The 15,283-nt window shown below is 49.0% G+C and overlaps 1 protein-coding gene across 25 annotated transcripts in view; it reads left to right on the forward strand.

Moving 5' to 3' along the window:
* OCA2 (OCA2 melanosomal transmembrane protein) overlaps positions 1 to 15,283 on the forward strand; it is a 425,743-nt gene that overhangs the window by 61,890 nt on the left and 348,570 nt on the right. For 24 of the 25 annotated variants that reach the window (XR_013395444.1, XR_013395445.1, XR_013395442.1 and 21 more), the window contains 4 exons: positions 3,045 to 3,143; positions 7,205 to 7,393; positions 10,342 to 10,399; positions 13,067 to 13,139. Coding sequence is in view for 21 of the 25 variants with exons in the window: in XM_077938927.1 (XP_077795053.1) it covers positions 3,045 to 3,143; positions 7,205 to 7,393; positions 10,342 to 10,399; positions 13,067 to 13,139 (419 nt within the window). In the remaining 4 variants the exon portion in view is untranslated. Of the gene's footprint in view, positions 1 to 126; positions 314 to 3,044; positions 3,144 to 7,204; positions 7,394 to 10,341; positions 10,400 to 13,066; positions 13,140 to 15,283 lie in introns of those variants that run through there. The other variant, XM_077938945.1, reaches the window with a different exon arrangement.

Here is a 15,283-nt window from a genome sequence, read left to right on the forward strand (position 1 = left end):
AATACTCTGTGTACACGAAGTGCATAAATGTAAATGTTAAACAGTAACAAAAATCAGCCAGATATGGCCACCACAGAGAAGATAAAATGGACTTTGGATTTTTCCCCATTTCTAATTTTCCTTCTTAGTGGCAAGAAGGTAAATCCTCCACACTGTGCGACGTGCTGCTGGTGTGGGCTCTTTTGAGACCCCGTGGGTCATGCTTCACTGCACGATGTGCTGCTGCTGCGGGCTCTTTTGAGACCCCATGGGTCACGCTTTCCAAGGAACAATAGTGCCTCCACCCTCCTGAGCACTGTCCTCTCTTCAGAGGGTCAGTATTGAGTTTATAAACATTATTGATATAATGATTTAGGAGACTTGTTTAAAAAGCCAATCTCATGCAAATAAGCTATGATTGCTAGGTTTTAACCCGTTCATTATTAAGTATGTATGTGTTTTTGTGACAGGATCTTGGTCTATTGCCTAGGCTGGAGTGCAGTAGCACAATCCCAGCTCATTGCAGGTTTGACCTCTCAGGCTCAAGCAATCAACCCTTCACCAGCCTTCCCAGTAGCTGGGACTACAGGTGTGCACCAGCACACCTGGCTAATTTTTGAATTTTTTTAAAGACAGGGTTTTGCCATGTTGCTCAGGCTTGTCGTGAACTCCTAGGCTCAGGCAATCCACCCGCCTTGACCTCCCAAAGTGCTGAGATTACATGTGTGAGCCACTGTGCCCAGCTTATTATTGAGTATTTATTAAGAACTTACTTTGACCTGGGTGCCACTTACAGTACCAAATAAAACAAGATGAAAACATGGCAGTCATTCTTAAAGAGCTCACAGTCTAGTGAACCTCAGTGAACCAATATCCACAATCTACCTTTATGTTTTCCATTTACATCTCCTTAGTTAATATAAGAAAACCAAGGGTTTTTGTTTCTTTTTTAAAGTGAGAGGGTCTCCTCCAGGCTGGAGTGCAGTGGCTCCATCATAGCTCACTTCACTGTTGAACTCCTGGGCTCAAGTGATTCTCCCGCCTCAGTCTTCCAAGTAGCTAGGACTACAAGTGTGCACCACTACGCCCAGATAATTTTTTATTATTTTTACTTTCCATAGAGATAGGATCTTGCTATGTTGCCCAGGCTGGTCTTGAACTCATGGCCTCAATCGATCCTCCCACCTTGCTGGGATTACAGGTTTGAACCACCATGCTTGGCCTTGTTTTCTTTTAATCTACATTGCATGACTGAGAAAATGGAAGCTTAGGGTTGTTAAATAATATGAGGAAGGTCACCATCTCCATAACACTCAGCTCTCCTAGACCACCCCAGGGAGTATCAGAAAACATCTGGTTGTTTGGTCCACTCACTATGACATTTTCTAAATGTACCTAGGGGGTTACAGTTACAGATTTATAGTTATGGGAAACAGGGTTGGGAGGATCTCAACTGTAAGCCAGTTTGAGCAGCTAAAAGTATGCTAATTATTAAATCTCTTGGGCAGAGAGATTCTTCCAAATCTCTCTACCTTCATTTGTCAAAGTTAAAGCGCCTACTTTATAATTCTCTCTCCTGCCATGCTGACCTCTATTGGCCATTAAGCCTCTGAGGTGAGTCCTCAGTCACCTGTGTTCTCCATGGGAAGTGGCCCAGTGCTGCCCAGAGATGATGCCCAGCGGATACTCACTGGCCCCAGACAGACTCCTTTTCTGACTTCCCAGAGACATGGTGCTGGTGTTAGACACAACTCAGGGGCCCATGTTTTACTCATCCACAGGAGTCTTATTGTCTCTCTCACAGGTGAATGCTTGAATGAGAAAGAAGCAAAAATATTTTTCTTAAAATTTCTTCCATTGTGCATTTGTGATCGGAAAGAATTACTGTTATTTGCCCGGGTAAATGTTTCATAGCATCTACAGCATCTCTACCTGGCCTGGGATCCTGTAAGAAAGGCAATGTATCAGCATATAAAATGACATATTCTCAGTGATCAGGAACGAAAATTGTTCCTGCAACTTCTCATGGAAAGCTGGTTGTCTTTTAACATCAAGTGTCCTTTAATGAGGGTGACCATACATGCCGGTGGACTTAGTTGTGGCTGTGCAGTTACTTCCTGTTCAACAAGCTCCTGATTTGAATGATACATTTATGGTGGTCCTTCCATATGGCAGGCAGGCCAGTGTGGTGGAGGACCACCCTGCCCAGTGCGAACCTTTGCTTTGCTTCAGTTGTGGCTGCTGTCCTTGGAGAGCTTCCTCCTTGCCATTCTGGTTGTTGTCTCATTCCCACCCCTTGGTCCTGACTTCTGCTGATTGGTCTTCCAGTGGCAGCCATTAGTATATTTTAAAAGTGAATTTCTTGTTATTTTAGCAAATAGAATTTTCTGCCTACAAAAGGGCCAACGAGGCTCTGAATCTTTTTTTTTTTTTTTTTGACAAGGAGTCTCGCTCTGTCGCCCAGGCTGGAGTGCAGTGGTGTGATCTCAGCTCACTGCAACCTCCGCCTCCTGGGTTCAAGCAATTCTCTGCCTCCGCCTCCAGAGTAGCTGGTATTACAGGTGCCCACCACTACACCTGGCTAATTTTTTTTTTTTTTGTATTTTTAGTAGAGGCGGGGTTTCACCACATTGGCCAGGCTGGTCTTGAACTCCTGACCTTGTGATTCACCCACCTCAGTTTCACAAAGTGCTGGGATTACAGGCGTGAGCCACTGTGTCCCGTCCTCCGAATGTTTTTCTTGAGGAGCAGCTCTGCATGAAATAGCAAAGGTGGCCTGAATCTCCTGCTAATGCAAAAGCGAGCCTAAAAGTGTCATCCCGTAGTATTTGGTCTCCTGTGCGAGTGTCTGCTGTGCATTTTCAATTGAGTTGGGGAGGAGAGGTATTTCTTATGGTGTCTTCTAAAACTTCAGCCTTTTACAATTCAGACAGACCCTTAGGCAAATTTCCTTGTAAGATTTATCACTGAATCTTGGGCACATTCTTGAATCTAGCGCCCAAGTGCTGGGAACACATTCGTTATTTCTGTGTTGGTGATTCTGTTTCCTTCCTTGTCTCTTTCAGGTCTCACTCTCCTTTGCCCCAGATGTCCAGCTCCAGGTCTAAAGATTCCTGCTTTACAGAAAACACTCCTTTGCTGAGGAATTCCTTACAAGAGAAAGGGTGAGATATTTCCCCCGTCATATGAAAGTAAGAGTTTCCGAGCATTGCACTTGGCACGTATGCTGGAGAAGTTCTTGAGATATGAATTTTTACTGGACATGTTTAACCTCTGCCAGATCCTTGACAATTTGTTGTAGTAGATGTTCATGATTCGGGTGGTTATATTCTGTGGCTATTAATTTCCAGATGGCCTTGAGCATAACCCTGCAGCAATTGCACAGCACACACACACACTCACGCATGCACAAAGCTCTGACGCATTGTCTTACCAGGCTGGGGTTTGTCAGCTAGGGGTGAGGTCGGCATTGTCTGGAGACATTTTTGGTTGTCACACTGAGGGCTGAGATGCTTCTGGCATTTAAGGGTAGAGGCCAGGGATGCTGCCAAACATTCTGCAATGCACAGGACAGCCCCCACCACAAAGAACTATCCAGCACAAATGTCAGTAGTGACGAAGTTGAGAAATCCTGTATATGTGTTTCACAAGAAAACCTAATTTCCTGCAAACTTACAGGTCCTTTTTGGACACAAATCAGGGTGGTTCTGGAATTGCCTGAGCAGAGCTGACCTGGAGGGTAAGTTACAGATGCTTCCTTCTGGGATGAAGGGCCTTGGGCCAGGCCTGCATCTTCTTTTCTTTCTGCAAACAAACTGCCAGAAGCCTGAGCCACCTGCTCCATGTTTCCGGGCTCCTTGCACATCACAAACTTGGTGACATTGTCACTGTCAATCTGAAATAATAAAAACTATCAGAACCCAGTTTAAAATTATTTATTCAAGCACAAAGCTGAGGATAGCCATTTGGGAAACATAGGATCCAAAAGAATGGGATCAGTGCTCCAAAACTGAAAAGTTAAGGTCTTATTCATATCCATATAGGCAGAAAACAAAGAAATGGAGAAGGACTACGTTTCCCATACATGGCTGGTTTATGAGTTACAGCAATTTGATTAGTTACAGCTTTGCTCCCCCTCCAATTTCAAAGAGTATATTTGACGTTCCATGTTAGACAATGGGATAGTCATGAAGTCTTTGTGTGAGAGAAGAAAGAAGGAAGTTAATCTATCAATGAAGATCAACAGTGAAGAGGGAAGGGGTCTTCTCTGATGCCCGTTCGTCTTTTACAAGACTTTACAAAACAATGTAGGTAAGGAAAAAGGCAAACCTAGAATCAGAGAAAAGAAGGCCACAGCTGCCTCTTATGTGACTCATCCCATAATCACATTCTTTTAAGACTCAAAATAATTAAAAGTTTCAACAGCTTTGATTGTGAATCACCTATTTGCACATCAGGGATTCTCCTTTCCCTGCCCACTGCTGGTGTGTACCTGCATCGACAGGCGCCCACTGCTGGTGTGTACCTGCATCGACAGGCGCCCACTGCTGGTGTGTACCTGCATCGACAGGCGCCCACTGCTGGTGTGTACCTGCATCGACAGGCAGGCTGTTGTGTCTCCTTCACTCACTTCTGAGGTTCCAAGGAGCTGCCTCCTCTCTCCCCAGCCCAGTCTGCAGCCAGGGCAGGGGGCCAGGCTTCACACTTTAGGTGGGGCTTGCACGCCATGTGCATTCCTGTCCTCAGCCTCCAAATACTCCTGCTCACAGGATTTGGATGGGATGCAGGCATCTGGATTTATTACTTCTCAGTGCAGGGATGATTTGTTCACAGGAAGCCCTTGACTAGAGGAAACTCCTTCCCTCTCTGTCTCTCCAGGGCAGTCAGTCCTACTCCTGTCAAGGGCATTCAGATGTCACTCCCTTTGAGAGCCCTTGGTTGTTTCTGCCGCACCCACCAAGAGTCAGTGCTTCTCCTGTGCTCTCAAACACTGCATTCATGCCCTTACTTCCAGACTGGCCTGTGTGCTATCTGTGGTTATGTCAGCCAGCCTGTGCCCTCTTCATCGTGCATCCTGGCACCTAGCACAGTCCCTGCCACCAGCCCCTCAGTGACTGGATGGGTAAGGAGTGTAAGCTGAGGCATTTCCACTGACCCAGCTGCTTCAAGCGTCTGTACTGGGGGATAACTTAATTATGCTCCGTTGCTCCTAATTAATAACTTAAGACAAAGACTTCACACACCTATTCCCTTAATGCTTTCTGTTGAATTACTTGGTAAATTGTGAAGGCCTGCAACATTTTAGAATTTGCAGTTCATTGGAAAACCATTAATGCGTAAGCATTTTTCCTGGCATGCGGAGCACGAGCTAGGCCTCATGTCACAAAAACCATTTCAAGGGAGTAGAACATGGGTCAGCTTTGCTTACAAAATGTATTCCTTTTCTCTTTTTGCATGAAGCTAATTAAGGTATTGGTGGTACGAATGTCTTTTTCATACTTTACTTTTATCAACTTTATTTTGTTTCAGTTTTAATCTGATCAAATGGCTTATTAGGATAATATCCATTGATTTACATATTTTCAGAAGTATTCTTTTAAGGGTGTTGAGAGCAGGAATATGTGGTACAAAGGTCAGAGCATGCCCTGTATCTGCACTGACAACTCTTCACAGATGGTTATTTAAATTTAAATTAATTAACATTAAACATTCACTTCTTCAGTTGCACTAGCCACACTTCAAGTGACCAATAGCACATGTGGCTGCCATACTGGACAGGGATTCGAACATTTGTATCACCACAGAAAGTTCTATTGCACAGCACTGCTCTGGAAGGCAATGACATTAACTTGCTTTCCTCTTTCTTCTTAGAAGAAAAGTTTTTTTTGGTTCCAATTTTGTTTTTTTCAGCAGTTGGTGTGATATTATTTCTCACACACCTGAGCATTTTCCAATCACAAAATTGATCGGATTATCGACTATTTTCAAAGTCGTGTGTTATCTTGTTACACATTGGTTATACACAGCCTAATTGGCATCTCTGGGCTGCTTCTTCTGAATATTTTTCCTTGTGAACCACTTTTAAAGCAGTCGTAAGTGTTCAGGAGTATCACAATGCCCCATTGAGCTGGCTCTATTCCAGTCTATCACAGATCACATCTGTTAACGTCAGTATTGTGATCCCAAGAATATTCTATGTGATACATGAAAATTCTGGCTTTTGGTACAACCTTTTAAGAGTCAAGTGCATCTAAACTGAAGGAATCGATCAGAAGGTCAGGGATTCAACCAAAAGTAAATGGAGGCTCTGTACAGTGGCTCATGACTATACATCCCAGCACTTTGGGAGGCCAAGGCAGTCAGATCAGTTGAGGTCAGGAGTTTGAGACTAGCCTGGCCAACATGATGAAACCCCATCTATACTAAAAATACAAAAATTAGCCAGGTGTGGTGGCGTGTGCCTGTAATCCTAGCTACTGGGGAGGCTGAAGCAGGAGAATCGCTTGAACCTGGGAGGCAGAGGTTGCAGTGAGCTGAAATTGCACCACTGCACTCCAGCCTGGGTGACAGAGCAAGACTCTGTCTCAAGAAAAACAAAACAAAACAACAACAAAAATTCCAAAAGTAAATGGATGTGTTTTCAAGTAATTCTGAGAAAAGTTTATGATTCCCATTGAGTCATCTAGATATAGGCCCCATTCTTGGCCTGTCTAGTTAGATACTAATGTTCCCTCTTCCTGCTCGTGCTTCTGTGGATGTTGTGTGGGAAGCCAGGTAGGCCACCTTCCCTACAGCTCCACTGCAGAAAGAGATCTACACAGAGGAGGAAAAACTGACACCCCTCACCCTGGACAAGTCTCACACGTCTAGGTATTGACTACTGCAGTGCGTGCAGTGAAAAAGCAAACGCTGAAATCAGTGGGAACTGGTCTCAGCCAGAAACAGCTTTCTCGGAAAGTCCCAAACTCAGAAAAAGCTGGTTTCTTGAAGGCCCACAATTCATTTTGAAGACTTTAGTGACTCCAGGAAATTTCCTTTGACCTAAGTGTTCTGTGAGGTCACAAATAAACCATTCCCACCAGTATGTGAGCGGGCCACTGTCTGTGGTCCTTTGAAAGACCAGGGTTGATTCGGCGCCATTTCACACAGTCAGGACTCAGAGGAAAGCTTCCTTTGCAGCCATTACTATTTCAGGAGAAATAACCACACCTCTCTTGCTTTCCAGGTCACGGTGCATACCTGTTTACCATCCAGAGTTCATCACTGCTGACGAGTCTTGGGAAGACGGCTCTGCTGATTGGGAGCGAAGGTACCTGCTGAGCAGGGAGGTGTCTGGTCTGTCTGCCTCTGCCTCCTCGGAGAAGGGGGACCTTCTGGACAGCCCGCACGTCCGGCTCCGTCTTTCCAAGCTGAGGTAGGCAGACGTGGGGTGCCCACCCTGGCAGCAGCGGCGGCCGCACATCGCGTCCTGCGTGCCCCCTCCGTCTTTCAAACCAGCAGGGTGAAGAAGAGGATGAGTTTTGTCCATCTGGCCAGGCTGTACTTTTCCTTCAAGGTGACTTATTTTCACCCGGGCCTAGGGAGACATTTAAGGCGGCCTGCAAATCATGCAGCGCCTGAGAGGACAACCCTAAATGATTGACACAGTACACTCCTCTCCTTCCTGCTTGTGGGGTTGGGGTCTTCACGGCCTTTAGGTTTGCAAATAGGATCTGTTTGCTTCAGGGGTCCCATGGCGTTTTGGAAGTTGATACACCTTTGCAGTTACTGAGGAAGGAGTGGGTCTGGCTCAGCGCACAGCCTGAGGGGTGCGGTTCCCTCCTGTGCTGTGGGCCCCAGAAACCCTTTTAAGGCTGGAAACATTTTAGAACTTACGATCCGTTGGAAAACCATTAATGTGTAAGCCTTTGTCTTGGGTACACGGAGCACAGAACCATGCTGGGGGAAGCGGAGCTGCAGCGAGAAAGTGGACGGTGCGCATGCGTATGGGAGGAATGGGGGGCGGGGATGCGCATGCGCAGGGCGACGGCGGGCGCGGGAATGGGGTACGCGTGCGGGTGCAGGCCTGGGGCGCGCATGCGCGGGAGGCCCAGGGTGCGCGCGTGCCGGAGCGCTCTCACGTTGCCGGCTTGTTTATCTGCTGGGTTTCCTCCCATGCGCCAGTTCATTTGAAAGGGTTCTTTTGAGAGGGACATGTTTGAAAGCAGCATTTCCGGGACAGAACGAGGTTTGGGAGCCAGGACCTGTGGGCTTTCATTCTGGATCCGCCCTGACGTCGCTGAGCGCCCGTGGCAGGGCCTGGCCTGGCCGCGCAACTGTGCCCTGTCGCGCTTGCGCTCCTGGCTCTGTGGCATCTCGCGGGCCTTCACTAAGATAGTAAGTGCGAAAGCCCTAGATAAGTGAAAAAACACTACTCAGTCGTCAGATGTTAGCGTCTGTGCATGGGGACCCGTCTTCTCTGAAGATGCTCGCGGTTGGTTGGAAGTGTGCCCGCCTGCACGCTCCAAGTGCACCTCCCGGGGTGCGGAGAGGCCCGCCTCAGACTCCCCGCGGTACGTGGGGGAGCCGCTGTCCTATGCATCTTCCCAGCAATCCTGGGAGGTTCACGGGGGGTGCCTCGAGGACGGTAAGGCTTTTGCCCAAGGCCACACTGAGCCAAGCCAAGGGGCAGGGATTCGATCCCAGATCCCTCGCTCCGCTGCTTGACATGGAGCTGTCTCTTCCCACTGTGACTCCCACCCGCATGTAGCTGCTTCCTGATGAGACGGGGTCTCAGCCCCCCCGTGGGTGCAGTATACATTTGGCCGGTGAATCCGCTATGAGATTATGTGAGTTGGGTGAAATTGTGTGAGTGCAGTTCTGGCGCCGTGGGTCAACAAGATGGCAAACCCTGACACTGTTCAGCCTTTTCCCAGCTGAATGGTGACCACTCCCACTCCCGAGGAGGCCGTGTCCTCAGCTGTCCCACAACGAGGAAAAATAGAATCAAGTACATTTGAGACTTCTGCATTCAGTGCTTGTTTTATCTTCTCTGATTCATGGAGTATTTGCCTTTGAGCTTGCCACTGAGCTAAAAGACGTTAGCGCCATTCTTTATAACATGTCTAAAAAGTACCATGCGTGATCAGTGAAGAATCTTGTAAAAAACCTTTTATTTTGGGTTGTCAGCGCTGCTGCAGATGTCAGTTATGTAGAAAGAAATTTGTATTTAGAATAGCTCAATTAATGCTTCATGCTTTAAAAAGAAATGTCATTTTGATTCCTATTTAAGTAGGAGCTGTTGAATCATAATTGGGAAGCGTGAACTGATTATTCATCAAATTCATTAAATCTAAGAGAATGCAAAACAAGATTTTACCATTTTCAAAGGATCAGAAAGAAGGTTTTCAAAGACAGATGAAACTTAACTGAGGAGAGTATTAAAAAGATGTTCCAACATGGAGTTTCTTAACTTCATTCTACACACATACATCAAGCATGGGCTATGTACCAGCATCCTTCCCTGTGTGGGGACAAAGCAGAAACGCTCTAGTGCCTGCCCTCACAGAACAGCTGGTGGGAGAGCACAACCTGACTGGGCGGTGATGGTGCCGTTGGGCGATGGGGTCTGGCTGCTGAGTGAACAGAGATGGGCATGACGGGAGGACTGCAGTCAGGGAGCATCCTGGCAGGGCAAAGGCCCTGTGGTCCTGTCTGGGTGCAGCAAGGATGTTGGTGGAACAGAAGGGCAGCAGAGTGCAGGCCAGGCTCTGGTTCATGTAGGGCCTGGGGGTCATGGTTAAGAAATGGGTAATGCTGAGGGGGCCGGAATGGCTTTAGAGGTTCTTGGTAGGGGCCGAGTGTGTGGCTTGATGGTTAATTAAGTTACTGCCTAAGGAATTCTTAAGAGACTCTGCTGATACAACCAGTAACAGCATAACAATTTCTTTCTTAAGTTATTAGTTTTTGTATTTGATGATCAATCTGTATTCCTACCTTTCAGAAAACTTAGGGGAAAATAATTGATAAATATGAATCAGAAGGACAAGGTAAGGCATTCAGTTTACTTTTTTCCAGGAAATGGGAGGCTTTAAACCTCTATCAAAGAGTCTCAAATCTTGAACTTTAGTTTCCCGAACAACAAGCTATGTGCAAACACTTTGGTGAACTTTGTTCTCCTCTGGAACCTCCACCATGTTCCTTTGGATGGGGCTGTAGGTTCACTGGTCACTGATATGAGGGTGTTCTCCCTCATATCACGTTTGGAAAGAATTCAAAACACACGCTGTGAGATGGAAGTTACTCAAGGCTGCAGAAAGGTGTCTGAGTCTGGGCAACAGGACTGCTGCCCTTGCCACTAAGGTCCTACCTTTTCTCTTGCAGGCGCTGTGTGCAGTGGCTGAAAGTCACGGGCCTGTTTGTCTTTGTGGTGCTGTGCTCTGTGAGTACCGTGGCTGCCCCAGCACTGCTGTTGGGTCCGTGGAAGCCCTGTGTGCCTTTGGCTGTATAGCAGGGGGAACCTGAGATGTGGGGCTTAGTGCCTGGCCCTCTTCACCTGATTATCTGACTTTCTTTGGAGGAGATGTGAGGGTTGTGGGGCAGCAGGCTGAGGGGGTCGAGGGCCGCAGCTGTGCCCTCTGCTGTGGTCCCAGTCACACAGCAGAAGCCGGGCAGCATGGTGTTGCCATGTGGAAGGCCGGGTAGCTGGCTGTGGGGCTCGCTTCCCTCCTCGAGTGGTTTCCTACTTCCCTGTTCAGCCCCGGACAGTAGCACTGTTCGTGTGTGTTGGGACACATCTGGAGATCGTGGATAGCCCAGAGTGTCTCAGTGCTCCTTTGAGATTGTGCGCTGGGCCTTTGTCCAGCGGTGTGTGTTGAAGCTCTGAAGTTTGCCCCTCTGGGGAGGTGTCTCTGATTTTATTTGCCCAGACATCTCCATCCTTTCAAATACATGAATATTCACAACAGACACATTCTGGAGCCAAACCAACGTCAGATGCCTTCGTAGGGAACAGGGTGTGGGAATGAGGGGAGGGTGAGGGCTGCTTTGGTGAGCCCATGGCAGTGGGCGGTGCTGTTCTTCACTGGAGGGGTCCCAGCAGATGGACCCACCAGGGGAAAGGCACAGGAGCCCGAGCAGGGAGCCAGGGCCGCAGGGACACCTCTGTGCCCTCTGAGGTGACAGCCATGAGTCCCACTGCCAGCCTTGCTGTGCTCTGTGGCCTGGTGTAGCCTGAGTCAGGGTCACATAGTGGCACTCAAAATACATTTGCCCAATGAGTGGGTGTGTGGCCCCTGTCTCTGGTTGCATGTCTGTGTGTGTGCAGGTGGGTGTGTGGTCCCCTGTCTCTGGTTGCGTGTCTGTGTGTGTGCAGGTGGGTGTGTGGTCCCTGTCTCTGGTTGCGTCTGTGTGTGTGCAGGTGGGTATGTGGTCCCTGTCTCTGGTTGCGTGTCTGTGTGTGTGCAGGTGGGTGTGTGGTCCCCTGTCTCTGGTTGCGTGTCTGTGTGTGTGCAGGTGGGTGTGTGGTCCCATCTCTGGTTGTGTGAGGGCGTGTGGGTGTGTGGTCCCCTGTCTCTGGTTGTGTGTCTGTGTGCGTACAGGTGGGTGTGTGGTCTACTGTCTGGTTGTGTGTCTGTGTGTGTCCAGGTGGGTAGGTGGCCCCCGTCCTGGTTCTGTGTCTGTGTGAGTGCAGGTGGGTGTGTGGTCCGCTGTCTCTCGTTGTGTGTCTGTGTGTGTGCAGGTGGGTGTGTGGTCTCCTGTCTGTGACTGTGTGTCATGTCTGCGTGTGGTTGTGTGATGCCTGTGCCTGCTCTGTTTGTGTGTGTGCACCAGTGTGAGCTGTGTAGGTTGTGTGTGGTCCCCTGTGCCTGTTGCGTGTCTCTGTGTGTGCACCTGTGTGAGCTGTGTAGGTTGTGGTCTGTGACCATGATAGGTTGTGCTTGTGCTTTGTGGAGTTGTTTTGGGTGAGTGTCACTTTTGAGTGTTGCTCTAAGATGGTGTGCATGGGCAGTTGTTGGGAGACCACAGTGGGTGGTAGGTGCTGCTGTGATGGGGGTGTGACTGTGGTGGTGGGCAAGGGTGGGTCTGAGCTGTGTTCCATGATGTGCTCTCCCATGCAGCCTGCCCTGGTGACAGGGCCCCCTGTGCATGATGTGAGTGGCTGTTGCTGGCTGTTTCATGACCTGCACGCGTGACATGTGTGTTGTGGCTCTGTGTGCGTGCAGGAATGTCTGTGGCCCTGGGTCAGCTCTCAGCTGCGACATGAGGACAGCAGGGTGGTGTATGAAGTCAGTGCTGATTGCGTTGAGCTGAGTACAGTCAACTTCTTAATAACCAACCCGTGAGGGAGGAGATCTGTGACCCAGAGAAAGGAAACCTGTGCTAGAAAAGGAAAACCAATTACACTGAGCTCTGAAAGCTTCACGATTTGATATTTTTGGCTACCAATTTGCCTTGCCACTTCCTACTCACATGAATGTGTGGTTCTGAAGCCCCACTGCTCAGCAGGGCCTGGCAGGTGCTCTAAGATTTCAAAGGAACCAGGCTGGGTGGGCCAGGTCTCCCCTAGTCCCTAAGAGCTGACCTGAGCTGTGTCCAGTCTTAGCCTTCTTCTGTGAGATGGACTTTAGGTGATTTGTGGATATATCCAAAATGGAATTTGAGGAATGATTTGAATTTCTATAATCTCATGTTATCATCAGTTTAATTTACTTTTTGATGGTGTATAAGGTGCTTTGCAAATTTCACAAACACCTACTACCACAAACACATGCTCTAACCATTAGAGGGGTCATATTCCTTTATTCTCCAATGTGAGAAAACCACATTTGTACCTCTTTGATGATTTAATTTTATGGCCAGGCATTTAATCCTTAAAATTGGCAGTTATCAATAATCAGAGCCCATTGTAGCTGAACACTGTAATGAATCAGAATAATGAATCAGAATATTTTAATATTTAAGACAAAGCTATTCTGAGTAAGCTGCTTCGTTCTGGATACACACAGTAGCCCCATCATCACATCCGTTTTCGACTGTTTTCAGAATGATTTCTACCTTACTGCTCTCATACCACACCTCTGTCATTCAACATTTCTGATTCTTACAGATTTTGTTCAGCCTGTATCCGGATCAAGGAAAGCTCTGGCAGCTGTTGGCCTTGTCGCCGCTGGAGAACTACTGTATCCAAAATCCACTCTGAGATGGCCGGCCGCCTGGCTGAGATCTGAAACGCAAGGAGACACTCACGGACGGTTGTGACTGCTGCTGAAGGCCACGGCACAGGCCATTACCATTCCCACCCACCTGAATGTTGTTTCTCCAGATGTTTGATGAGAGATGGGGTCTCAGGACAGAGGGGCAGGGAGCTCCAGGGAGACAGTGGCGGGGTTGGTGGTGGAGCTCTCCGAGTGAGGAAGGGGGAGAGCAGGGCACATTCCAGCCAGGACCTGGCTTTCCCTAGCTCCTGGATACTCCTTTCCCCCCCATCTCTTGTGCGTTCAGCGTGACCCATCTTCCAGTTCATGCAATCCTGGCTGTGTCACCCGGCTCTGGTGACTACCGCAGCACCTCCTGCTGTGCTTGCTCTGGCCGTCTTGCATGCCTCAGAATTTTTCGTCAGAAGTCATACACATCCTGTAGGATAGTAGACACAGAGGCCAGTGGTGTTTAAGCTTGGAGATGAGCATGCCTTGACTTCTGCAGGCATCAGTTGGAGAGTTCATGTAAATCTAGCAAGAATTCGGCTGTGTTGAGGTTTGCGGTTGCTGTGGCAACCTCCGGTGCCCTGGACACTCAGAATTGCCGGGCGCCCTGCCAGCTGTCTGCTAGACCTTGCTCTATGCCCACCCCTGCCACTGGGGTAAGAGCTACTTTTTTCCCCTCCTGCCTTCTCGTAGCTGCAGGAATTCCCACTGCACCCTCCGGCTGCCAGATCTGATGCACTTCCCGAGCAAATGAGGGCCTTTGCTCCTTAGGGGAGATAGAGGCAGCGGGAGAGGGTGAAGCTTGGCATCACCGGGGGATGCTTTCCCGGGATCTTCCCCGGGCTTCCTGTCTTCCTGGGGAGCGTCCGCTGGGGTTCCTGGAGGAAGAGCCTGCGAGAAGATGTGAACACCTCCATCTGTGGCTCTCAGGGGCTGCCACGCTCATGTGAGCCCACACTCGACCTTGAGCAATGTGTACATTTTCTGGTTGAATCCTGCCTGATTCCGAAGTGTGGGGCTGGCACCTGTCCCAGGGAAGCCGCTTCTCCCTACAGTCACCTGTTTTCCTCTAGATTTCAGGCGAGTTGTTTCTGCTGCAGCCTCCTTCTGGGATCAGGAGTGGGCGGTTAACTGATGTCCGCCCAGCCTTTTCTGGGTGAAAGGGTGGGAGCGCTGTTTCCCAGCTCTCCCGCGGGGGTCCAGAGCCTCTTTTGGAATGAACGTGGTCAGTAAGGTGTCTGTGCATGAAGGTCCCTGAAGACCCCGGTGCTGCTAGGGTGGCGGGCTTCCGGGGAGGGTCCTGGAGAGGTGGGACCCTCCGATGGGGTGCTCTGAGCAGGCCAAATGTTTTTGATGATGATTATTTAAAAAAAGGAATTAATTTAGTTAGCTAAATGGCAAGATGTTTTTTTCTTTAGCCTACTTACTTGATAGCCTCAGTGAACTGAAATTTTAGGAAACTGGCTTGCTTTCCTTGCAGTTGCTGTCATCGGTTGCGTAGCCTTGGTTTCTGTCATCCTTCTGGCAGTCTCACTGCATCTTCCCAGGGCACCCTCTCCTCAGCCAGCGACCTGCCCAGCAGCCTTCCAGAAAGGCCTGGCGCTGGAGGCTTTCTGGTGGGTGGGGGGGCACTGGTCATGGTTTGTGCTTCCCTCTGCTCCGTGGACAGAGGCACCCACAGTTTTAGAAGCTCCCACTTCCATTGGGGTCAGGGCGGTGCTGATGTCAGCTGAGCGCGTGTGCATGTGTTTGTATTTTCTTCATCACTTTAAAACTGTGCCTGAGCCTTAAAGTATCTCCGTGTGAGAGAACCAACAAGCTGTGTGATGCTGACAGACTTTGTTTCTCATTCTTGGGCCTCGACCTCTGCATCGCTTCCCCAGGATGAAGAAAGGCAAGACGTGCCCCGTGTTCCTGGACCCTTCATGAAGTTCCCAGGACACGCCGCCCTCCTGGGCACGACTTCCTGCAGGGGGCAGGGGAGATAGAGCAGCCAGCTGCCAAGCTGACCCAAGAACCTGAAGGGGGAGGCGGGATCCTGTCCGGAAACCGTCCTCAGTGGGACTCAGGCAGGAGGGGGAGATTTCGGGGGACACTGGCACTGAACCTGATCAGTCAGT

Source organism: Macaca mulatta, chromosome 7 (assembly GCF_049350105.2).
Source record: "Macaca mulatta isolate MMU2019108-1 chromosome 7, T2T-MMU8v2.0, whole genome shotgun sequence".
NCBI lineage: Eukaryota > Metazoa > Chordata > Mammalia > Primates > Cercopithecidae > Macaca > Macaca mulatta.